Below are 25,824 nucleotides of genomic sequence, written 5' to 3' on the forward strand. Positions count from 1 at the left end.
TACAGATTAAAATTGTGCAAAGAAAATCAAAACATTAAATCAAAAGTTAATAAGGTTGTCGTTCCTAACCGGATTGACTGTGTTTGTGAGAGGCATCTTGTCTATTGATTGATAACGTTTAAAAACAGGCAAAACAAAACATTTATTTTAAATAAAAAACAACAAAAAACAAAACAAAACACAGCGTTCCAAAGATATTTCAAAAAGCCAATTCAACGATATTTCCAGTTCTCTCTTTTTTCTCTTGCCATACTCAGAGTAACCTACATATTCTGAATACTTTTGGTGGCGCAAACTAATTGGAGTTAGTGTTTGCCGCAACATTCTCCCCACTTGAGTTTTATGTAGGAGAAAACTCAACACAATAAATTACAAAAAAAAATACTAAAATTATGGCAGACATACAATTGTTATGTTTTAAAATTTAAAGAATTTTAAAAGATACAAATCTGTATTTAACGTCCAAAAATGTTCATAGTTATTTAATGTTCACTGGCATCTTCAGTTACCTCTAAGGGATATAGTCTTTGAATAGGTCTTAGTAAAGTCCCTTTGTCCGTTTTCAATTTGACTAGTCTTACTCGTCCATCTCTTCCAGGGAACAGCTCAATAACTTTTCCTAACGGCCAGAAAATTCGTTTTCTGTCTTCTCTGCCAATCAGGACGATGTCTCCAATATTTATTTGGTCAAGTCTCTTGGAAACAGATGAACGCAAGAAACCTAAATATTCGATCCTGAATCTTTCTTTTAGTCTTTCTCTCAATCTTTGAACATATCTGTATCTCTTGTCTAAATTAGTTTTGTCAATTTTGTCTAAGTCGGCTACGTCGTTAGTAGGGAGGTCTTGAAGGAATGAAGATGGTGTTAAAGCTCTCAAATCTGGTTCTTCAGACACATAAGTCAAAGGTCTATTGTTCATGATCGACTCACATTCACAAACAAGAGTTGAGAGTTCTTCATGAGTCAGAGATGACCGTCCCAAGTTTTTTCTTAAGAGATCTTTGAGAATTCCGATTAATCTTTCCCAGAATCCTCCCCACCATGGGGCGGATGGTGGATTGAATTTCCATTGGATTTGGGAAACTTCAAATTTTTTCATGATTTTGTTCCAATCAAGGCACTTTAAGGAGGCGTTGAGGCCAGTGAAATTGGTACCATTGTCTGAGTATAGCGTAGCTACTCTACCTCTTCTATCAATAAAACGTCGTAATGCTTGAACAAAAGCGTTTGTGATAAGAGAAGGTATCAGCTCTAAGTGAATAGTTCTATATACAGCACAGGAGAAAAGGACGATCAAAACCTTCTCATTAGTCTTGGTCATCAAAGGTCCGTCCAGATCGACACCGGACACTTCGAATACAGCCGATAATCTAGTTCGATCAGGAGGCAGAGGTGGAAATGGTACTTCAAGATTTTTAACCTTTTGTCTCTTGCAGGTGACACATCCTCTAATAACGGAGCGAACAGTTCTTCTACCTTCTATAATCCAAAATCTCTCTCTCAGGATTGTTAGAAGAATGGACGTTCCTGCATGTTTATTCAACAGGTGTTCTTGTTCAATAAGTCGGGTGACAACAAGATGCTTTGACGGAAGAATCAAAGGCGCAATGAATTCAGGGGTTTCATCTTCATTCAAAAGTCTAGACTTTAATCGAAGTATCTCCTCATGATCTGAAAACACTTGAAAGTTTTTCAAAGATTTTTTACCTTCTTCGTCATTGAAGCACTCTTTTTGTACTGACCGCAGAAGAGTCTTTTGTGCATTTCTTATTTCTTCTTGCGTTAAATCAACATTCTTTCTTAAATCTCTAGCTTTTGGTTGGAAGCGTAACAACCATGCTACAACTCTGATTATCTTAGAAAACTTCGAAATTCTAGATGCTAAAGTAGTTGCAATGGATTCCGAGTCTACATTGATAGCCGAAACAACAGTCTTTCGTTTTTCCTTTTCAACTTCCTCTTCATTAACATTAGCTACTGTCATCGGCCAATCATCCTTAGAATTCTTCAGCCAGGCAAGCCCTAGCCACCACTTGGACTTCAGAAGTTGTTTAGCTCCACATCCTCTCGAGAGAAGATCGGCCGGGTTCTGGCTTCCTGGTACATGATACCAATTCTCAGGTGATGTCAGTCTATTTATTTCAGATATTCGATTGTTCACGAACACTGACCACTGTTCTTTCCTCTTAATCCAAGTTAACACAGTCGACGAATCTGTCCAAAAGTAGGTGTCAATGTTTCCTTTTTCGAGTTTTAAAGCAGAGTCCATAGAATTGAACAGGTTAGCTCCAATAGTTGCTCCCATCAATTCAAGACGAGGGATCGTTATTTTTTTCAGTGGAGTTATTCTTGACTTAGCTTGGAGTAGCTGGACATTTACAGAGCCATCAGGGGATTCACTTCTTAGGAATATACAAGCTGAATAAGCTGTTTTGCTTGCATCAACAAATGTATGGAAGCTGAGTTTAGATAAGGCAGTAACTCCCAACCATCTTGGGATCTTAATATCATTTAAGTAATGTAAGTCTTTGAACCATGAATTGAATTTTTTCTTTATTTCTTCATTAACTTCCGAATCGCAATGATCTTTAGTCTTCCAGGTTGCTTGAAGTAAAAGCTTAGGTCTTATTAAAGCTGGAGCAAGAAATCCAATCGGATCAAATATTCGGCTTATCAGGGACAAAATTTTTCTCTTAGTTAATTTTTCGAATTCTTCCAGCTTCAGTGAGTCAGAATCAATTTTTAACGAGTCTAAGTTTTTATCCCATACGTAGCCTAAGACTCGCGCTTCAGTAGCTGCAGACGGGCAATCTAATAATTGGTTGCTTTCCCAACTTCTTAGGTCAAATTGACCTTCTTTCATAATTTCTATAGCTGACTTTATAAAAGTTTCTAATTCAGTTAAATCTTGTACACTCGTTACGCAATTGTCTACATAAAAACTGTTTCGGAGTTTTTCCAACTGTTCTTCAGAATATTGTATCTTGAATGTCTTTTTGGACAGATGATGATGAATGACAGCCATCAATAAGAAAGGACTACTGGTTAGACCGAAAACAACTCGGCGATGCCTATAAGTCTTTAGTTCATTTTGTTCATCAATCAAAAGAAATCGTAAATAATTCCTATCTCTTTCATTTAGAGAAATTTGCAGAAATGCTCTCCTAATGTCAGAAATCACACCAATTTCATGCAATCGAAATCGGGCTAAAATGGATGGTATTGTCTCAATAAAATTTATTCCAGTCTCTAAACAATCATTTAGTGATGGGAAGTTCGGATTCTTGGCTGAAGCGTCAAAGACGGGTCTGATTTTCAAAGAAGTTGTCGTTGACTTTTCCTTAATAATTGGGCGATGTGGGAGGTAATGTGTACCTTTAATTGACAATTCTTCTTGTGGAACTTTCTCAATCACTTCTTCTTCTATCCATTCATCAAAAACTTGCTGGTATTTCTTTTCATATCCCGTTTTTTCTAATTTCTTGTTAGTAGATTTTAATCTTTTAAGAGACAACCCATAATTATTCGGTAATAAAGCATGATCCTTTTTCCATGGTAAGCTTACTTCGTATCTTCCATCTGAATTTTGATAAACTGTGTCTCGAAAATGAATCATAACTGCCCTCTGTGTATCTTCTCTAGTGTTTTGTTCCACAGGGTCTCTAATACCAAGTAATTCTAAATCCCATAAAAATGAAACAGGTAATTCTTGAGAAAGCATATTTACAACCGTCATATTTAAATTATCATGGTTTTCAAACTGAGGAACCTTCCCTATTAATGTCCATCCTAATTTAGTGTCGATGGCGACTAATCCAGATTTTAATTGTTCTTGTTTACCCGTAAATAGTTTACCAACAACATCAGCCCCTAAAAGAACTTCAATAGGTCCTGAATTCCTACAATCAGTTATAAATATCCTTTTTTGTCTCAATTCTCGAATCCACGGCCCTTGTCTAATGCTAGAAACATTATTACAAATTATTTCCTGATCCAATGCATCTAAATTACAACTATATTTACCATCAAGGCTATCGAGATATATTTTATAACATTTGTGCCGTTGAATTTCTGTTTTCTTTCCCCCAAATAATGAGGTCGAAAATTCTTCTTCCCTTTCAAAATCAAAACCTAACTCTTCTGCAGTAGATTTCATAATATAAGACTTTTGAGAACCCGTATCTAAAATAATTCTAGCTTTACGCTGCGCTTTATTTCCCTTAATAATTACTACAAGAGTCTGTAAAAATACTTCTTTAGTTGCATGCACGCGCGAATGTAAGGTGCCAGTCTCTTTTTCTTCGCTTTCATTATTATCTTGTTTTCTTTCATCCGATCGATTACATTCTAAGTCAGGACACATAAATTTTAAATGTTTTCTTGTGCAAATAGAACATTTAATGTTTGATTTACAAGAAAAAGCCAGGTGCCCCTTCAATAAACAAATTTTACATAAACCCTTCCTTCTAATAACAGACTGTTTTTCTTCTAAAGGCATATAAAACGCTTTCTTGCAAAAACGAGTCTCGTGGTTTTTAAAACAAAATAAACAAAGGATATCATCGTTTGAATTATGACTAATTAATTCAGCCGCAGACGATTTCCGATCTCTCAAATTCAGATTCGCCGGTGGTGTCAAGTTCCTTCGTTCGAAGGGGGGATGAAATATTTCAGTTCTACTCAATTTTATTTTTTCTTCCGCTTGTACTTCGTTTTTCAAAAAATAAATTATCGCATCAAGACTGGATAGTTTTTGTTCGCTTTCTAAATTTTTTCTTTGGCGTTCAAATGAGCGTAACACATTTAATGGTAATGAACTTTCAACAAGGGGATACAAAATTACACCACACATCTCAGATGTAACTCCTAGTGAGTTTAATGCTCTCAATTGAGTTGACAGTTTATTGTATAAACAGCTTAAAGAATCATTCTTATTCTTATTCGCATTATTTAATACGAGTTTCAGGAGTTCTCTAACATAAAAATCTATCAATAGATCTTTTCGGCCATACCTTTCGGTTAAACTTTCAACAGCTAAAGGATAATTTTCATCTGTTACAGGAAAAGATTCCACAATTTCCCTAGCTTCCGATTTCAGCTTCGTCGACTGAATTAAATAATGAAATTTATCAGCTTTCGTTAAATTAACATTTTCATGAATATTTTTAAATTGGTTCCAAAACGTTAACCAATCTTTCAAATCTCCGCCGAATTTATATAATTCAACTTCGGGGAGCCGTTGACATAAAGCTTTCGGAGATTTAGTGTTCAGTAATTCGCCGTTGTTTTCGGAAGTAACAATTTCGTTTTCACACGAGTTCTTTTTCAAATTATCTAAGGAACGTTTAGCTTTTAATTGAATTCTCAAAGCTTTTTCTCTGTATTCTTCAACGGAATTATATTCAGTTTCGAATTCTTTTTCATCTTGCAAACTATCTAAATAACTATTATGTGTTATTTCCAAAATGTCTACCTTCTGTTTAAATAAACAAAGATCCGTTTCAATTTCGTCATACGTCACACTATCGCCAATTAATAAATTTTCTAGTTTCTTGTAGGCCTTAGTAAATGAAGCTCTTTGAGCGGTTTTATTTCTTTTTATTATTTCCATTTTTACTATCTTAATATCAAATTCTTAGTTTCTAAAACTATCGATTCTAAGCACATATAAATTACCGTTCTGGTATCAAATATTCAAATAAAAAATATATATATATTTCAAATCTTCAAAAGTATTCAAATTGTCAAATATTTAATCTTCAAAATGGAAATTAATAAATCTTCGCCTACCTTTCTTACCAATCCTTAAGACAAGGCCGCCCACCCGGGGGCGCCAGAAATGTCGTTCCTAACCGGATTGACTGTGTTTGTGAGAGGCATCTTGTCTATTGATTGATAACGTTTAAAAACAGGCAAAACAAAACATTTATTTTAAATAAAAAACAACAAAAAACAAAACAAAACACAGCGTTCCAAAGATATTTCAAAAAGCCAATTCAACGATATTTCCAGTTCTCTCTTTTTTCTCTTGCCATACTCAGAGTAACCTACATATTCTGAATACTTTTGGTGGCGCAAACTAATTGGAGTTAGTGTTTGCCGCAACAAAGGTGTTTCGTTTATCAATTCTTTTTTTTGTTGTTCAACTAACTGTTTATCAATTTTAATAATTAACTTTCAAAACAATAATTGACTGTCATCATCGCTACTGTCATGATCTACTTATTTAGTTAGTTTTCTTCTTTAATTTTAGTAGTGGTGGAAGTGACCATTGGTACTTCGAGATAGATTTGAGAGAGAAGAAAATTCTGGCCAATTTTAATAAAGTTAAGGAGTCATTGAACATTGTTGTTGGGTTACAAAGGTATATATTAATTGCTATCGATCTTATTTAAATAAGTTCATTTATTTTAGTGTGAATTTAAATCACTAATATGCTTTTCTGTGTGCTTATTTATATCTAACATATCATGCATAACATATATATTTTATTCTACGTCTTCTTTGGAAACTAAACATAATACATAGTAATTAAATATGCTTTTAAGTACTATAAACTGGCATTGCGCGCATAACTTTAGAGAAAAAGAGAATTTTCATTAACTTTTTTAACCCTATATATATGTTTAAGTAATAAAAATAAATTTTTTTTCATTGTTTGTATTTTATATATTGACTAACTAAGAATGATATTTTTCTAACATTTCTCTTATGGTTTTAGAAAGTAATTTTGACCGTTTTATTTTGTTTTGTAGGGTTAATCGAAGCAAAGACTGCGATTTGCCTTATTTAACATGAAATTGAGTCATTATACGTTTAATATTTATGTATTCATTTCGATGAATCTATAATCATTATAATAATTTAATACTAAGTATTCATATCTATATATTCCCGTCAATAATCTATATATTCATTCATATAATAAATGAGATTTATGTTTTGGGAATTTTTTAGGGAACACAGAAAAAAAGACCAATTTGGTAATTTGTTGGAAATGAAAACCAACTTATAGCAATTTATCTTCTCTTTTTAAAACTCATCAGTTAACACGCCAAACAGTGCATATTGAGCTGTTAAGTTATGTATATAATGAAAATACTAATTTATATATTAAGTTCGTAACTTTGTTTTTCATGGACAATCGAACACAATATATATTTATTCAATAAACATAAGCAGCAAACTAAGCATATTTTTAAAAATTTAATTCAAATAGTTCTTAAAGAGGTAAACACAAAACAACATTTTTTGTAGGTTCAGTATACCTAAAGAAATTCACTATACGATATTTTGCCTGAATAATAATGTAATGAAAATTTAAAATAACTTTTAAATAAATACTTGGATAAGCAAGCTTATAGGTGTCAAAAAAATCTAAACACATATTCTATTATATAATATTGAACGAAATGGTCATAAGCCGATCCAGAATTTAAGGAACATATATATATATATACATATATATATTAATATTAGGATATTTTAATGATATACAGATAAGATACATTGGCACTCTAAAAAATGATATTATTCGTATTTTTTATTTAAGTAATAAATCATTGAAGTTCGTAATAATAAGAAACGATAGAATATTTTTCTACATATTCCTCTCCAAGTTTAATAGTTAACACAATTAAAAAAGATTCCTTTTTTAATATTTTTTTATTGCAAGTCTGTTTTTTGCATGATTCATAAATAATAATTAATATTATAATTTAAGCGTTATATAATTTAAGCACGCAAATAACTTTCATGTAGTGGATTGTTTAATAATAAAAGGATCAATTCTTGCAGATGCGGGGATGTTTCTCGCTTGACAAAAAATCTGGAGGAAAAATTATCTCTGGACCCAGATTTTGCTGCGAGAAGAGAAATGGCCAGAATAAAAGAGAAGAAAGGTTTCCGTTACATCGTGAGACGCCTGTTTTCTGGGTGTTTCACACGGAAATAAACTTCCTGAACTCAAAACTAAACATACCCCGACTTAAGACTACCAAACTAGACGAAATTTCCCGATTTTGTGACTCCAAAAATACTTTTTCGTGACTTTGTGACTCAAAAGTATGCAATTCCTGAATGTGTGAATTTTCCTGGCTGCGACATATCCCGATTGTGACATTTCCCGACTTTGTGACATAAAACCTAGATATTACCCGAATCAAGACTTACCTAAACTAGATGAAATTTCCCGAATATGTGACTATAAAAGTATGCAGTAAAAGTGCTGACTGGAAGAAATGGAAATTTTTAGACATTTCCCGATTGTGTAACTTAAAAAGTAGGCGACTTCATCCTGCATTTGTGACTATGAACGTAGATTGCATTGCCCAAATGTGATACTCTTAAAATGGACTAAATTGCCCAATTGTGTGACTTTTAAAATAGACTATGCACAATTATGTGATTCTTAAAATAGACACTGCACATTTGTGTGATTTTTAAATGGACAATGCACAATTGGGTGACTCTTTAAAAAACATTTTCTGATTGTGTGACGTACTTCTCATGACTGTGAAGACATTTACCGAATTAGACGACGCAACCTGAAAGTAAATGAAATGAGTGACTTTTCAAAGTTGCTATTATCTGACTTTCTGATTTCTAAATTAGAGATTACCAAACTATATGACTCCTAAAATATATGACATTACAAACTGTGTGACTACCGAATTTTAGCACCTTTGATTGCAAATTGTTCCTTTGTTTATTAAAACTGAATGTGTATGCCTGTAAAATTAACGCAAAGTACAATAAATGGAACATGTTTAAAGCTTTGTTTTTTATTTGTTTATCTTATTTATTTATCTTTGTTATTTATCTTTTTTATTTATCTTTGTTATTTGTCTTATTATTAAGAATTATTAAAATAAATTTTTATTAAAAATGTATGTCACTGCACGGTGTATTAAAATAATTTATTAAGTTAAATAGTTTTTTTTTTCTTCTTTTTTTTTAAGTTGGAGCCTCCGATTACTCGCTTACATCAGAAACTGCCGAAGCTGTTTATTTTATATCATTTAGCTCATTTAATTAATTCGTTTTTCCTTAAGTTTATTTATTAACAATCAAATGTACTTTAAAATATTTTATTGCTGATTTTAATAATTTTTTTCTACGTACTTTGTATAGTTGCTCAATTATTTTAATTCTTTTGTCGTATTTGTATTATCCGCAATGGAACGGAGGACCAATAGATTAGCAAAAAATCAAGTTGCTGTAATGGATTGATTTTCGCTTGAATGAAAACCCAATTTTACAGTTTAATTATTCCAAAATGTACTAGAAACTTAAAAAACATTAGGTAGATTGTTGATCTAAAAATATAAGAGTAGGCGATTGCAAAATATCGCATTTAAAAGAGTTACATAACTGGTGCTAGTTTTCCCAAATTTAAATACGTGGAGCAATGACAAACTTCAACATTAGTTTATTATTATTTCAAACACTAATGGTGATGTCAATAACATTTTGCTATGAAAATATTTCTCTAACATTTTCTTAGAAATATGTAATAACATTTTATAATGTTTTATCTAATGGTTTCGAAGTTGCGAGATTTTGTGATTGTTCTTTTAAGTTTTCAGAGACTATGACGACAATTACTTAAAAAAATAATACTAAACTTAAGAGGCCTATTTTCTTTCAACAGATCTCAATTGCAAAATGTTGTTGTTTTCGCTTATGATAGGATATAGTATGGAAAGAACTCCCCTCACCATTCGTCTGGTACAGTGGCGGTGACTATGGTTACGATGTTTAACTATTTCAAGTAGGGATGCTAGGTCAATATTTAAGACAGGTTTTATCTGCGGTCAGAGAGAGAAATGGGATCAAAGGAAAAAGAAGCCCCCCCCCCTTTGAAATGTGCTGCTTCCTGTTTCCAAAGCAGCAGAGACGGCTTTAGACTCTGTGAAGAGGGGAGTTCTTTCCATAGACAAACTATACTCGTTTTTTTTTTTTTTTGCAAATGCACACGTATCGTGCATTTGTGGAAGTTCCATAAACAAACTTTTTTTAATAGAAACAGATAACTTTTAAAGATTAACTTAGACTTAAGATTTCTGAAGTGATCATAAACATCACTTAGTAGTATTATAAAGAGGCGCAATTGTTCAATGTTTAAGGCACTGGTTTGTCATTGCGAAGAGCTGCGGTTCGATCTCTAGTGGCGGCTTGCAATAATCTGAGCTTGCTGTATAGTAAGAGTTTGTCAATATATATCTCCAAAATTAAAATACCCCGAATCAAACAACACAATCAAAACCAAATCAAACAATTTGAGAACCCACCTTTGAAACACCTTTACTTAAAAGAAATTTAATCAAAAAATAACTTCTAGTAATTTTTTAAAAACTTTTTCAACATTTAATTTTAAAATGGTATAAAAATAAGTTGGACCATCAAGGTTTGGCAGAGATATATTTTCAAAAAAATGCATTAATTAAATTAAAAATCGAAATGAAAACATATTTTGAATAATTCTGAACAAATACTACAAACGAAAAATTATTCATTTATATTTTCATTTCTTGTCATTTGAGTTGAAAAAACAACGTTATCTAGATGCTAACCTTCATCACATTTATTGTTTACTGTAAAAGTTGAATGGCATTCTAGAGAGGGACACTCTGTAAAAAATTCGAATCGAATTACGGTGAAAATTAACGGCACTCAGACTGCCGGTACATGTTACCATGAAATCCAATTTTTACAGAATATATTTTTACATTTTTTGCAAAAAATCATTACAACATTTTTTGCAAGCAGTTATAAAATTCGATTATTCAAAGACAATTCTAAACAAAAAGTATTTTTAATAATTATTTATTATGTTTTATTTGTAAAATAATAATAAGTGTGTCATAAAATAATACTAAGCCACAAAATCTAATTTTAAGTTTTAAAAATTTTTCCATCATTTTAACGAATGCAATTATATATAACAATATGCAAAATTTGAATGAAATCGGTCGAATAGTTCTTGAGAAATCAAATTTTAAATATGCGATTTTTTAAAAATTGGATAACTCAGAAACTATCAACCCAATTCAGTTCAAATTATGTATTTTGCCATAGAAAGTTACCATATTTGATTACCATATAAAGATTTCATACATCATTTTAATATGAATGGAAGCTGTTTTGGAAATAACAGCTGCACGAATATTGCTTTAAAATTACTTATTTTGCTTGATTTCGATGGAAAAATAAATCAGTATGCATAGAAGTTAATGAGACGTTGTGTATTTCTAAGTATGAAAATATATTTTTTAAACTGTTTTATAAATAAAAAATAAATAAAAAGCAATAGAAAATTTCTGGAACCCGGTGTAATGTTTTTTTTTTTTTTTTTTTTTTTTTAATGACCCTAAAATTATGTCTAGAAAGTACGTCTTAAAGCTCCAGAATCTCAAATTTTAAGCTCAAAATTAAGAAAATCTTCGCAAAATACAGTCACTGTGGGGAGAATAGTTACAGACCATGTCAACCGTCATCTATGAAAAGGTACTTCAACATAAAAATCGAGTTAGCATGTCTTATATACTAGTGAATTGTAGTTGTATTTTTGTAGTGCTAGATACGCTACAGTACTCCCCCACCAGAATTATATCTGCGATAGAATTAGATGCATGGATTCTACTAGTTGCTGCATTTGTGACAGACCGGGAGAGCTAGATTAAGATCACCGGGTTTTGAACATTAGTCATGAGAGCTGTATTAAGATCAAGGTTGTAGTCGCTCCTGTGTTGCCTTTAGCAGTCGGGTGTATGCAGGTTGACGTTGTGTGTGATCGAGACGAGACTGAGTAGCAACAGTGCGAGGAGGTGGATAATGTCGCAGTCACAAGTGCAAGTCAGCTGTTCAATGTGATCCATCCATCGAAGTAGGCGTTACCAGATCGAAGTGGGCGGTTATAGAAAATGTCTACTGTCATCTATGAAAAGGTACCCCAACATAGAATCGAGATACGCTACATCACTAAGAAAAATAATTATTTAGAACAAACTGAAGCAAAACAAATAAAAAAATGAAGAATAATGAAACAAACAAAATTCAGATGTTTCTTCCTTCTTTAAAAAAAATTTATTGCTTTTTCAGGTGATTTTAAGAAGAATTTGCGTCTTCAATCCGACTGCAAAAGTGTTTAAAACTCAAAGAAATATTCCATCGTTCAAGCAACAAAATCAAGTTAAACTTTTATTTTGTTTTGCTTCCGCAATAAGCAAAGGAAATATCCAGAACAGATGGGTTTGATTGCAGCCATTGTAGCTAAGAAGCACGTACAAAAGCTATTTGTGATAGATAAGCTAAGAAAACAAGAAGGAAAAAAAATAACTCTGTAAATGAGAATTTTTTGATAAAAATGTTTTCGGGTAAAAACTTTTCTCAATTTAAAGGGATAAGACAAGCTAGTTATTATTCAGATAGAAGCAATAATTGCTTTATTTCAGTGAAATATGTTAAATTTCATTAATGTTACTTTTTTATATCATTCTTTCAAGTTTTATATTATTAAGCAGATACGAAAATAGAAATGGTTTTGTTAAGAATAAGAAATTTTAATCAGATACATGAAACCCATTTTCACAATAACACATTTTAACAAGTTTTCTCTGGAATTTAATGTATAAAAAAAAGGATTTAAATTAAAACGATACAAAGTATAAGATGTAAAAAGGATTTAAATTAAAACGATATAAAGTATAAGAAGTGAAAAGGATTTAAATTAAAACGATATAAAGTATAAGATGTAAAAAGGATTTAAATTAAAACGATATAAAGTATAAGATGTGAAAAGGATTTAAATTAAAACGATATAAAGTATAAGATGTGAAAATTATTTAAATTAAAACGATATAAAGTATAAGATGTAAAAAAGATTTAAATTAAAACGATATAAAGTGTAAGATGTAAAATGGATTTAAATTAAAACGATATAAAGTATAAGATGTAAAAAGGATTTAAATTAAAATGATATAAAGTATAAGATGTGAAAAGGATTTCAATTAAAACGGTATAAAGTATGAGATGTAAAAATGATTTAAATTAAAACGATATAAAGTATAAGATGTAAAAAGGATTTAAATTAAAACGATATAAAGTATAAGATGTAAAAAGGATTTAAATTAAAACGATATAAAGTATAAGATGTAAAAAGGATTTAAATTAAAACGATATAAAGTTTAAGATGTAAAAAGGATTTAAATTAAAACGAAAGTATAAGATGTAAAAAGGATTTAAATTAAAAAGATATAAAGTATAAGATGTAAAAAGGATTTAAATTAAAACGATATAAAGTATAAGATGTTAAGAAAAGTTCGAAAATAAAAATATTTACAAAGAGCTTTTCCTCCTGTTTTTGTAATTACTTGTACCATTATCATACAAATTTTATGCATGCATCAGAAAAAAAGTATTATGTATTTCACATGCATTAATAATATGCATTAAAAATAAAGCAATACATTAAATAGCACAAATTAGTACTCAAGGAAGGAAAAAAAACATGAGTACTAATGAATTACTCCTGAAGAACGTGGTATTGGAAGCTTTAAAAGCTATTTATTACCGATAGAAAAAGAAAAGAATGATAAAATGATAATTAGAGACAATAAACCGATCAAAAATGAGTCATCAGGCAATCAAACGGATTTTGAAGTTTTCAGTGCCTCCATTCTTATTGATTCTTGGATAACTTCTGTTTTACTTCTTTTCCTTTTAATAATTGTTTGCAACTTCGAATATTTGTACGTTTTTATTTTATTTTTATCAAGAATAATATACAAAAGGCGGTGGTTACGGAAAACCCTATCTGCGCATAATGCAAACCACACTGTGGAGCTCACCTTTTAGCTATGAAAAACTTTCCGAATTTGTTCAAGTTAACTATAATTTGAGCAACATTTTTTTTATACCGAACCCCCTAGTAAAAGAGACTAAACTGAAGAAAACAAATATGTTTTTGTCAAACTTAAAACAAAGAAAACGTAATCCTCATCATTTTCAAAAGACGCGGGGGATTTTTAATGGTTATAGAAATTTATTATGTGACTGATGTGCCCCGTTATTTTTTTTCCCCTTTGGGGAAAAAAATATTTATTTCAAAAAATATATAAAATTTATTGCTTATTTCTGCAGAAACATTTTTTTTTATTAATTCATTAGTGGGGATTGTTTCTATTATATATGAGTATATTTAAGTAACATAAAATAAATAAAAACTGAAGAAAGAATAACAGTCGTTTCATTACTTTGTCAGACATGTTCTAAAAGATATTTTCACCCCCAAAAAATATGTACTACACTGATAGACATTTTTCTCAAAAAAATGGTTAAATAATAATTTATATAATTGCTATTTCACAATCTTCAAACAAAACAGTCAAAAGACCATGAATAATATTTATACTATTTAAACTGTGAGAAAAACCGTTTTTTAACTGTTTTCCTTAAATAGGGTTTAGCGACCAGAACTTTATTACACCAGCTGGGCCCACCTAATAAGGGCATTTAGTTCCCTGCAGCTGAGTGCATATTATAACCGCGAGGGCTGATCTGTCAATCTCCTGACCGACAGAACGGGGGTTCGAGTTCAAACGTTGCCAAGCGTTTCTTTCATTTTCTTCAGCACATGAAGAATTTCCAGAGTCCTGATCTCTCCAATTTATGGCCCTGGACTATTAAAAAACGATACTCTCATTTACGCATGAATGGCGCTTTTTTTATAAATGAAGACGAAAGAGTATGCACATTAGGAATCACAAGTTAATAGAAAAGGAGAAAAAATATGTTTGATTGCCTCTTAAAACACAGAAATGAATTTATTTTTTCTTATTTTGAATAATCGTCATTCATTTAACTTCTTTCTCTTATTAATGATTTTGATGTCTTGTCCATCAACCTTTTTTAATTAGAATAGATAATATAAAAAATGTGAGTATGCCGAACCTGCTTTATTACTTGTAAAATTAGGTAATTTTCTTAAAAATATTCCAGCAATATAAATATATAATTTCTCGATTATGCAAGAATGAGGATGAGGAAAATAATTATTGTCATAAGGATTTAAAATTCCAAAGTTGGAGAATTTCTATAAATAAATAATCGTTTCGGCACAAATAGTCATATTACTTAAAGGAAAATGCAGTTTAGCCATAAAAAGAATTTAATCAGATTCTAATTCCGTTAGGCTTTTTTTTCCGAGCACATTATCGAAGAGAATCATCGTTTACTTCCCATCAACATAATTGCTTACTTCTAATTTGTCACAATCAGCAGAAAATCCTAGTGAGCTTCCAATATTTTTCTTAATTGGAAATAAATCAAGATCATACAAGAATTAGTTTATTATGTGAGCAAACCTTTATTCTATTGTACCCCTCATTTGCCAAGCAATTAATAAGTTTTCCTTTTTTACTAAAAATGATTCCATGTAGATTGATTATAAGGATGATTTTAAAAGCATGGGAAAACTTTGAGAGGAAGTAGTAGAATTTCATAGGAAGGTTTAAGAATTGCATAGGAAGGTTTAAGAATTGCATAAGAAGGTTTAAGAATTGCATATGAAAGTTTAAGAATTGCATAGGAAGGTTTAAGAATTGCATAAGAAGGTTTAAGAATTGCATAAGAAGGTTTAAGAATTGCATAGGAAGGTTTAAGAATTACATAGGAAGGTTTAAGAATTGCATAAGAAGGTATAAGAATTGCATAGGAAGGTTTAAGAATTGCATAGGAGGGTTTAAGAATTACATAGGAAGGTTTAAGAGTTGCATAGGAAGGTTTAAGAATTGCATAACAAGGTTTAAGAATTGCATAGGAACCCATGACCGATAATTTTATGGAACGCCACTAGGGTCGCTTCCTTATTATAAAATGTTTCTACACCGAGTTAAAAAAAACTGTTACTGCATAACGCAATCATGGGTTCCTATGCGGTTCTAAACCTTTATGATGTACCCGACCATCCTTCCAAGTTTGTCCCTTGAGTTCAGTATCACCAAAAATAGTTTAAGTTGTATATTCGAAAAATCGTAAAATTAAGAACTTTTAATTTTATATTATTTTAGATATTATACACCTTTATTTTAGATTATTTTCACACTTTTTTCATTATTTGGAAAACAAGTTGCTGAATCATTTTTATAGATAAGGATTACAGCCTACAAAATATGTTTCTGTCTATAATATTGTATGAAAATATAAATTTGCATTAATTATAATAAATAATAGAAAAATGTAATAGCTATTTTTTTTTAACTTTTCTCTAAGAAGCAACTTTCCTGAAAATGCAATGTTAAGAAAATAAAAACTTTACGATAATAGCTTTATGATAATTATATTGATCACGCCAAATATTTTTTCACCAACGGTGTAGATTTTTGAAGATAATTATGACCAAAAAATTTTTGAAAAAGAGAAGTTATTCAAAACTATAATGTGGGGGACATTTATAATTGCATCTAATTAAACGAATTTTTCATTTAATAATTTAAATATACAGTTTCTTCCCACAACATGGATAACTGAAATATAAAAAATTTGTTTTGTAGTATCGAAAAAAAAATTAAATCTCTAGCGTCTCCGTCCCCTCTCAGAATTTAAAAGTCAATCAATGTTTGAAAAGAAGTTTCTTTTTTTTTTTAATTATGGAGTGTCTTAAATTTATGTGACATCAATTTAATTTTTTTTGCTTAAATGTTGTTGGAATAATTCTATTATTATTCTAATTTCCGTAAATATTTTCGTTTAACTCAAGAAAAAAAATGTACACTATAAGAAATCCCGGAACAAAATATGGTAAAATGCACCGGCACTCAGGATATCAGTACTTTTTACTGTAAAATCTATATTTAGCAGAACTTGTTACTTATCAAAAAATCTAATTTACAGTAATTTTTACAGCAATACCTACAGTAAAGTCACTGAATCACTCTAATTAAATAAACGCAACTGTAAAAATTGCGGTATTATATTTAACGGTATTAAGTACTGGTACTTTATACCGGAATTTCAGCCGGAATTTTTTGCGTGTACTTAGAAAAATATAAATATGCGATTATCATCAAGAAGAATAATAATTATACGGTGATGAAATTATATAATTTAAAATTCTATTTTCTTAAACATGTTTATTTTTTTTCCAATTATAAATTGTCTTTTAAGAATGCTTAAACCAAAAGTTGAAATTAATAAACAATTTGTAAACAGAAAAGTAGTTAATTGGATATTATCCTCCACATGAGAGAGGAAATTGTATATAATTATGTATAACAAAAATCTTTTATCATTTTGAGCGGAGAGATGTTTTGTTTTACATTAACTTCGTCATTACATCATTACATTTTGCTTCGCATCATTAATCACGTTATTTTTCTCTAAGCCCTAACGACAAGGTAATCTGTTTCAATTTTTGTCCTCCCACTATAATCTGTTTTCAACTCTCTTTTAGTTGAACTGTGGCATTTGGTTTCCAACAGAAATTATTTCAAAGCTTTAATACAATGCATTTAAAACATATAAAGAGATTTCACTCATTAATGCTCAGCCGCAAAAGAAAATTGGTCAATATATGGAAAATATTAATATGAAAAACGTATTAATTTACACCAAGTGATTATTTATTACTCTTACCTACCACTTTTAGTTTTTAAAAAGTACTATACTTTGACTTCGGAACTTTTTTTAATTTCCAATGAGCTGCACAATCGGTCTTGCCGATGAGCAGACCTAGTGCGTTCTCCAGATGTGGTACCCACTCTTTCAGGACCACCACAATGGTGAGATACCGTTGGTCGTGCTAATTTGGACGTCTAGTACCTGCCACACTAGATGACAGCACCGAGACTCTATTTAGATGCTAAAGTGCACTAGGAATTTAATTTTGCCGGAAATGCCAAGACTTCAGAACTAAACATTCATTATTATTTCTGTACACAATGATAAAAATATTCGATTTATCGTTCATTTACCGTATAATTTTATAAACAAAGCCTACTTTACAAGCTAAATGGTATTCTGTCAGTTTACGTTAATAAGAGTATAATTGCAGCTTACTGGGATTTTTTTACGGGTACAGTCTTTTTATAGTTGCAGGACCTTCAAATCTACAACCGAGCTGTTATTCAACTGTCAAATACCTCCCGGTTTAAGTTGGTCAGTGACGTCCTAAAAGAATGCTTTATTTATATGAAAATTATGATTACTAGTGTGCTTTGTCTTCTATTTTCTGACGTTCACCTACCCCAAAGCATCTTTTCGGGATATTATCCAAATCACTCCTGGTGGCACAAAAAATGTTTAAAAAAAATAATTCGAAATTCCATTGAAATCAAATATAAACGACATAAACTGTCGTTTTTATATACTCAAATTGTTACGTGACAATCAACTGGGGATCAAAGTCTCATTTTGTTGTTGTTTCTAATGGCACTTGGAGAAGCCAAGCTTGTCAGCGAATTTCTTTTGAGAAAAGAGCACCACTGGGGTGAACTTGTAACTTAGCTCAGAATCTTTCGGATAGATGGCGACACCACTTATTCGTGAAGCCGCTTCCACAATTTCTACATAAATCTGAAGGAGAGGGAAAAATTTTCCAGATCTCTGTACCTCTGGTACTTCTCAGTGACCGACCACGGGGCGTATATCTCGTGCACTCGGAGGGTCTTAGCGACAAATCAAATTCCGGCCGCTCCAGACCGAAGTCTGATACTCTAACCACTTGGTTACTACGGACTAATTCTCATTTTACACGCTTGTAGTCAATCAAGTGTATGTAGATTGCGCAATGCATTTGAAAGTTTCACCTGGTAGAAGATTCTGCTGTTTGGTACAATAAGAAAGAGAGGTAGCAAATGAAGAAGTTTTTGTATTATTGTGGTACATTTTTGCAGTGTTCTGCTCATATGAAAGAAGAAGAAAATAAAGAATCCGGTCTCAAAAGAATCAGTGGTGATTTCGAACAAGAGTTTGAATAGACAATCGAAAAATAAATTATTTGATTTAAAAAAGAAAAAGAAAACAGGACTTGTTTTCGTGAAATGTAAGCTTTAAAAACTATGGTAAAATTCAGCCGAAATCATCAATATCATCCAAACGTTCAAGGAAGATTAATTTCATGATTACGACTATTTTAATTCGCCGCCTTCTCTGTCTTGTTGTAAAAAAAGAAATGGCAGGTGGATTGGCAAAGATTCTTGTTATCCTTGGCAGCTAATGAAAACGTACAATGATGTCCTGGATCAACCCTTGACAAATAAAAATTGAATCCAAATGGCTTTCTATTTGTAAAATACGAATAAAGTAGCTCTTAATATTCTTTCCAATAAGTCAATTAAGGAACATTCTATTTATATTCAATTGACAGCAGGAAGAGAACTTAAATCAAATTAACATAGGACCAAACTTGATTTACTTAAATAGTAAGCTAGGGTCTTTAGTTTACATTCTTGTGTTTATGTGAGTAATTACGTGAGTTTATGTGAGCCAATTTTCTCCACACGTCATGCCTACCTACCTTGAGCAGTGTGGGCATACTTAAATAGTGTGGGCAAGAAAAGCACTTTTTGTCTACACAAACAGCTACAATCATTTTACCCACACCTATGACTCTCTCTTAAAGAAAACTTTTATATATCTGTTTGTCCGATATGTAAGTTAAATTTCTTTGTATAGTATTTGTCACAACGATCTTTTAAAGAGGTTCACTGGCTGTTTACATTTTGTATTTTGCTACATTTTTTTTAAAAAAAATTCTAACTATGTCCATCACTCTATTTAAATTTTTTTATTATAAATATATTTTTTACTCATAAAAATCTCAATAATTGTGGCAGTACCAATACTACTTGCTTAAAATGTTCGTAAACGTCATTCAAATTAAACCAGTTTACATTTATTAGTAAAATAAATTACCTTACACACCAAACGGAATACCACTACTTTACTTTACGAACATAAAACAACGCAGAAGTAACGATTTCCTTGAACTATTTGGTCTAGAAATGCACATCTAAGTTAGGGGCCGTTCAAAAAGTACGTACACAAAAATGGAGAAATTTTAAACCCCTCCCCCCCCTTCGTACATTACCGTACATAAGGTCTTACTCCCCCCCCCCTAGAGTACGTACATTTTATTAGTCTACCCCCCTTTTTCATAAAAATTAAAATAATTATGTTTTAAATAAAATTAAATATTTACTTAAGGAGTGTGTAGGATAAAGTCAAATTTAAATTTGGTGTATGTTTATAAAGTACGTACTTTGTATAATACCTCCCCCCCTCCCCATCGTACAAAACCGTACATAATAGCAAATCCCCTCCCCCCCCTTCGGGATGTACGTACTTTTTGAACGGCCCCTTAAGATTAGTTGTCTCGAATTTTTCAGTTTCAGTTTACAAATTCTATATAGGACACCTAAACATAGATAACTTACTTTGATGTCGTAGTAGTTAATAAAGATGCCTTTACAGAATGTAGAAAAGGGCAGAAAATGGCTCGTGCTTGATTGAAACTTCATAACTAATGATTGCAATGCTTCCTGTCTATAGTATATAATTAATTTTCCTCAGAAATATTAATTTTCAGAGGATTAAAGAATATGGGAATTTAAATGTATTATTTCTGAAACATGAAAGGATATTCCTCTAAACCTAATAGGAAGAAGATTATTAATTTTAAAATTAAAGAATACATATAATTAAAAATAGTAAGGACCAACTAGTTTTTTTATATATAATCGTCGCTGAACAGCTGACTCATCCAATTTTATGGGGTTACGACTACTAAAGTTCAACTCCGCAGCCTTGTAATTTTGAACCCAATCCAGAAGACAAGGGAACTCCTGGATCAAGTATTGAGAGAATTTTTTGCCTTCGTGGAGGACTTCTTGGTGGAGCTAACCCGCATTTGCGTTACATGGAGACGAAGACCACGAGAACCTCCCTCGTTTAGCCTGACGCCAAGGGGACTCTAACCCATCGGTCTAGCGCTGAGGATATTTTACGTCAGCACTGTGGTCGGTGCAAGACGGATGCGTAGTTCGTATAGACTGGGATCCGAATCCGGTTCGCCTCATTGGAAGGTGAGCGTTCTATCCCCTGAGCCATCGTGGCTCAGATTTAACTAATTCTAAAAATTAGGTCAAATTTAAATTTGATATATAAATATTAAGAGGAAAAACATATTTTAACGAAATTGAAAGCTGTTTAAAAAGCATTCAATACATTACGCTAAAAGAAAGGAAAACGGATCTCCGAACTATTAGATTTGTAGTACTTTCTAGAATAACTTCAAATTTTAATTACAATTTACATTTTATACGGTAAATTAATTAGAATTTATTTTTATTAAGTAAATTCACCTTTACTGAGAATCCCCATTTACCCTGATTCCCCCAACAGAGGGTTAAAATTGTGATGACACGTCTTCAGATCATCCTCAATGATGTTTCCTAAACCATCGACACCAAAATACCCTACTGTGCAGCTTTGGTGCGACGTAAATAAAGTGTCACAAAAATAAAATGTGGAGCTGTTACCTAACACCTCTTGAACAAAGCACTCACGTGCTTCCCCGTTGCATCAGCAGAACATTACGGTGACTGCGATGTTCTTCTTTCTGTGATGAATGCGAAAGATACAAATAGAATGTTTTTATTTTTATTCTTATTTTTGTGGGAGTGAAATAACTTATAAGCTATCCAAGTGGTTTCAAAATAAATAATATATTATAGTTCAGCTTCACAAAATCTACGAAAGAAAAAAAAATTTTTATTCGATATCAAATGCCCATTTCCTTGTTAGAGAGTGAAAATCCAATCATTAGAAAAAAAGGTAAATAAGGAGTTTCGTTTTTATTATTATAAAGATTTATTTTGCACACACACACATCGAACATTAGAGAAACGATACAATATCATCATTTACAAACCAGAACCATTTTTAGATATTTATGAGTGAATTTTTCATTTATTTCGGATTCGTAAACGAGGACGGTACGAAATTCATGCCAGCATTTTTTAAATGGCAGGCTTATTAGGCATAATTTCCAATCGTTGGTAATACTGGTAAGTGTATGCAGGGCTATATCTCCCATACATTCCTGCTGAGTTTATTATCCTGGTTAAACCAGTTATTTTTATTAATTAGCTTGTTTTTTGGTAAACATGAAAAAAAAATGCTGATTAATAACATTACCCGTGTATTTCCTACACTGATATTTTTTTTAATGCTAAAGATCATTAACCGATATCTCTTTAAAAAAAAAATTTATATTCAAAGATCATTGCCCGGTATTCCTCATACAGGCCTTTTTATAATCAAAAGTCTGAATTTGAAATTTTTCTTTTCTTAATTTTATGATGAAAAATCATAGCCGGTTTGGGGAATATTAAAAAAAAATAAGAAAAACTATTGAAATATAAATGAATATAGTATTATAAGAATATATTACAAACTGAATTAAACTCGAATATTTAAAATGTTATTAGTAAAGAAGCAGTTATTTTCGATTTCGAAATCGGAAATAAATTCTGTCAGCTGTTCCTGCCTTGGGAAATTGCAAACATTTCCTACATTTCCGCACCTACAAAAGAAATGAAGAATTCCTTCCCATAAGAAGGGGACATGGAATTGAAGGGCCAATATAAGAACGTTGCAGATTACTGAAACGTATGAGACTATCTCTCAATCATGCGTCATTGTTGAAATTTTCACCTCTGAGTCTTCTTTAAATAATTTCCTTTAACGCTTGACCTGGATTATTAACCTCGATTTTTAAGATCATTTTAAAAATTTTAAAATCCGCTTGTGATTTTTCTATACTAAACTAATATTTCAAAATTGCAGAAATCTATTTTTATTTAGTTTTTTTCCCCTACATTGTTTGAATTAGTATTTATTTAATCTTTTCCAATTTAACATTGAAAACTTTGTCTTTCATCATTTTCTAGGAAATCTCAGAATTTCTAATACATTAATGAGAAATTTCCATTTGTCATTACTTTACTTGCTTTTCGTAATACGAAATTTAAAAAACCTTCACAGAATTTATGTTCTTGTAACTATTGTAGTAATCATTATGTAAGTCTGTCATTTTTGTAATGGAGCAAAGTAGATTTTTCTTAAACACATTTTATCTTAATGGGGAAAAAATTTAGTTTTAATAAACTCTCAAAAATAGCTTCTTTTGAAGCTATTTTTTATACTTCACGTTTAACGCAATTAAACAGTTTCATAGATTTTCAAGTTTATTTTTGATTTTTTATAAGAAATTATATTATTTTTCAAAAATAAATTTTCATTGATTTATATTTTGAAAAAAATCTAGCAGAATTACAATTCTTATAGTACACATTTAGTAAAAAATACGAAACTGAAAAGTAAATTTAACCGACTAAATGGTTTTTATGTCATGCTCTAAGGCACAATGATAAAATTACTAAACTTTACCACATTCATCAATTATTATAAAACCATATTTTATTGTTAATTTCATCAAAATCACCACCACAGCACTTTAGTAAGTATGACTGAACTTTTCAGTATTCCCATAGAGTCAGAAACACGTTAAATTTAACCATATTTTGGTAGTTTTGACCATACTTTTTTCTCAGTGTAGGCACGTTAGCGGTCGCCAATTATTCAAGTAGAGATAAGATCAGGACGAAACAGATCTAACGAACTGAAAAAAGGCATCTGAAAGCACAAATTTCGATTAAGAGATCTGTGATTAGCGTTTTTATTTCTTCTTCTCTTATATATTTTTTATTGCGACTCTTAATATCTGCACTTCCTGTTGACAAGGGTACTAAAATTATATATATAAATATCGATAGTTGTGTAATACTCTCATTTTGTTTATAAGTATCCGGCATATTTTTTCTGAAACTATTCTTAAAGTACAATTTTCTTCTAGATCCATTCAAAAAGTTTATTTTCTTTTAAAATTCAGAGAGTGCCCAGTTTTTTAATTTAAAAATAAACTCGAGATAAATGTTTGAGGAATTGAAAAAAATCAGTAAACAATTAAAAATCAGAAACAGTTAAAAGTTTTTCATCTGAATTCACAGGTGGAAAAAATACATCAATTAACTTTTATAAATTGCAATTTTGCATTAGTTTGAATTTCCATTCAAATCATGGTATACTAACTTAACAGACTTTTATTTACTCCTCTTTCATGGGACTACATACTAATTAATAGCATGGTTGTAATTAACATTTACAAATTTGAAAGTTTCATCGGATATTTACATATTATAATGACTTTTTTAATTATATAAAGGTTCTAAAGTCTTAAAACTGTCATTGTATTAAAGATATAAGCATTTGTTTACATTAGAGTAAAGTAACCAGCACCAAAATATATATTTTAAAATTATTTTAAAAAAAATAAATCATTTTCAGTTTAATAGAAAATTTTACGCAAGAGCTATACCGAAATTGGTCTTCAACTACATATATTATGTATGTTCTTTTACAGATTTAGCAAGCGCTGAGTCAAGCAACCACAGACAAGGATTAGATTTAGACGTTGCTTGTAATTGGATTTCAAAATTTTCCTGAAATTAGCTTTCGTATGCAAATTACTTTTCGCTGTAATATGCCTTTGTTATTTAGAACAGAGACGGGCATCCTTAACTATAATGCGCTCAATCAGAACATACACAGCGCGAAGTAATTATAATTATTTAAGTAACTTTTGACCTTATGATCGTATTTTTATCCACTGATCAGCAGTTCTTATAGTACGAAGCATACACTTATGACAAATCAATTAATAAGCGCTTACTATTGATTATCAGATGAAAGAAAACAAAACTCTTAGAATAAACTTCCGTTTTTAACTTATTCAAACTTTTAACCTTCAAGGCAAACACAAAGTAATTAATGTTAACTAGCAGTTCAGTTAGAAATTTTAGACCTTTTTTTAAATTAATTTTCCTTTTTCATCTCCTACATCTGCGTATATTTTCATAAAACTCCATCTGCTTTTTTATACATAACATTTTCATTTTTATTTTTCACATTTTTATACGTAAGTATGAAACTTATCTTAAAATATTTCAAAACATATGAAATTAATAAAAAAAAATATCTTTTGAATTATAAAGAGCAAAAATTTTCAGTTATAGTTAAATTGCATACATTCATTGCAAACTACATCGATTCAAAATTGCTGGATAAAGAACAATTTCAAAGCATGACTTTTATTTAAAAATTCCAATGTACATGGCGCTGTTGTATTTTTGAACAGTTTTATTTGGACCAATTTTACACCAACAAACAGGCATTTTATTTGGAAGGCACTAAATTAAGAAAATATACATGGCACAACGAGAAAAAAAATTCTGCTGAAATTATCGTTACTATGTTAATGACGTTTTGGTAAAAAAAACATAATTCTGCTTAATAAAGTCAAAATGTGCAGTATTTAAACCATTTATTTGGTAATTTTTCTACTTATATGGTAACGGTCTACCAAAAATCCTGGGTCTCAAAATTGTAGTTCTTATTATCACACATATAGTAAAAAATACAAAACTGCAAAGTAAATTTAACCGAGTAAGTGATTTTTATGCCATTCTTTAAGGTATCAAGATAAAATTAGCATATTTCGCCACATTTACTAAATTTTATTCTTTATTATAAAAACGTATTTTATTTTTAATTTTGCCAAAATCATTAAATAAGCGCTTCGGTAAAAATAACAGAGCTTTTTGGTGTTCCCATAGAGCCAGAAACACTATAATTTCTACTATATATGCTGGAAGTTTTGACCCTACATTTTTCTTTGTGCAGATGTATCACGCAACGAAATG

The 25,824-nt window shown here is 30.7% G+C and overlaps 1 protein-coding gene across 1 annotated transcript; it reads right to left on the reverse strand.

Annotated features, from left to right (window-relative positions):
* Positions 1-482: 482 nt before the first annotated feature.
* Positions 483-5,612, reverse strand: LOC147816567 (uncharacterized). Its single transcript, XM_087156849.1, has 3 exons — positions 5,229-5,612; positions 5,014-5,108; positions 483-4,380 (listed from the first exon to the last, which is right to left on the reverse strand). The coding sequence occupies exons 1-3, from the start codon at positions 5,610-5,612 to the stop codon at positions 483-485; spliced, it is 4,377 nt and encodes a 1,458-aa protein (XP_087012975.1).
* Positions 5,613-25,824: the final 20,212 nt, after the last annotated feature.

The sequence above is a fragment of the Parasteatoda tepidariorum genome, chromosome 1 (assembly GCF_982258835.1).
Source record: "Parasteatoda tepidariorum strain Cologne lab strain chromosome 1, Ptep-v5.0, whole genome shotgun sequence".
Classification (NCBI taxonomy): domain Eukaryota; kingdom Metazoa; phylum Arthropoda; class Arachnida; order Araneae; family Theridiidae; genus Parasteatoda; species Parasteatoda tepidariorum.

Coding starts and splice junctions, on each gene's coding strand:
- LOC147816567 (XM_087156849.1), bottom strand. CDS start 5,612: ATGGAAATAATAAAAAGAAATAAAACCGCTCAAAGAGCTTCATTTACT. Junction 5,109..5,228: donor TATGTCAACGGCTCCCCGAA/GTTGAATTATAT, acceptor TATTTAATTCAG/TCGACGAAGCTGAAATCGGA. Junction 4,381..5,013: donor GTTGAAAGTTTAACCGAAAG/GTATGGCCGAAA, acceptor TATTTGCACAAG/AAAACATTTAAAATTTATGT.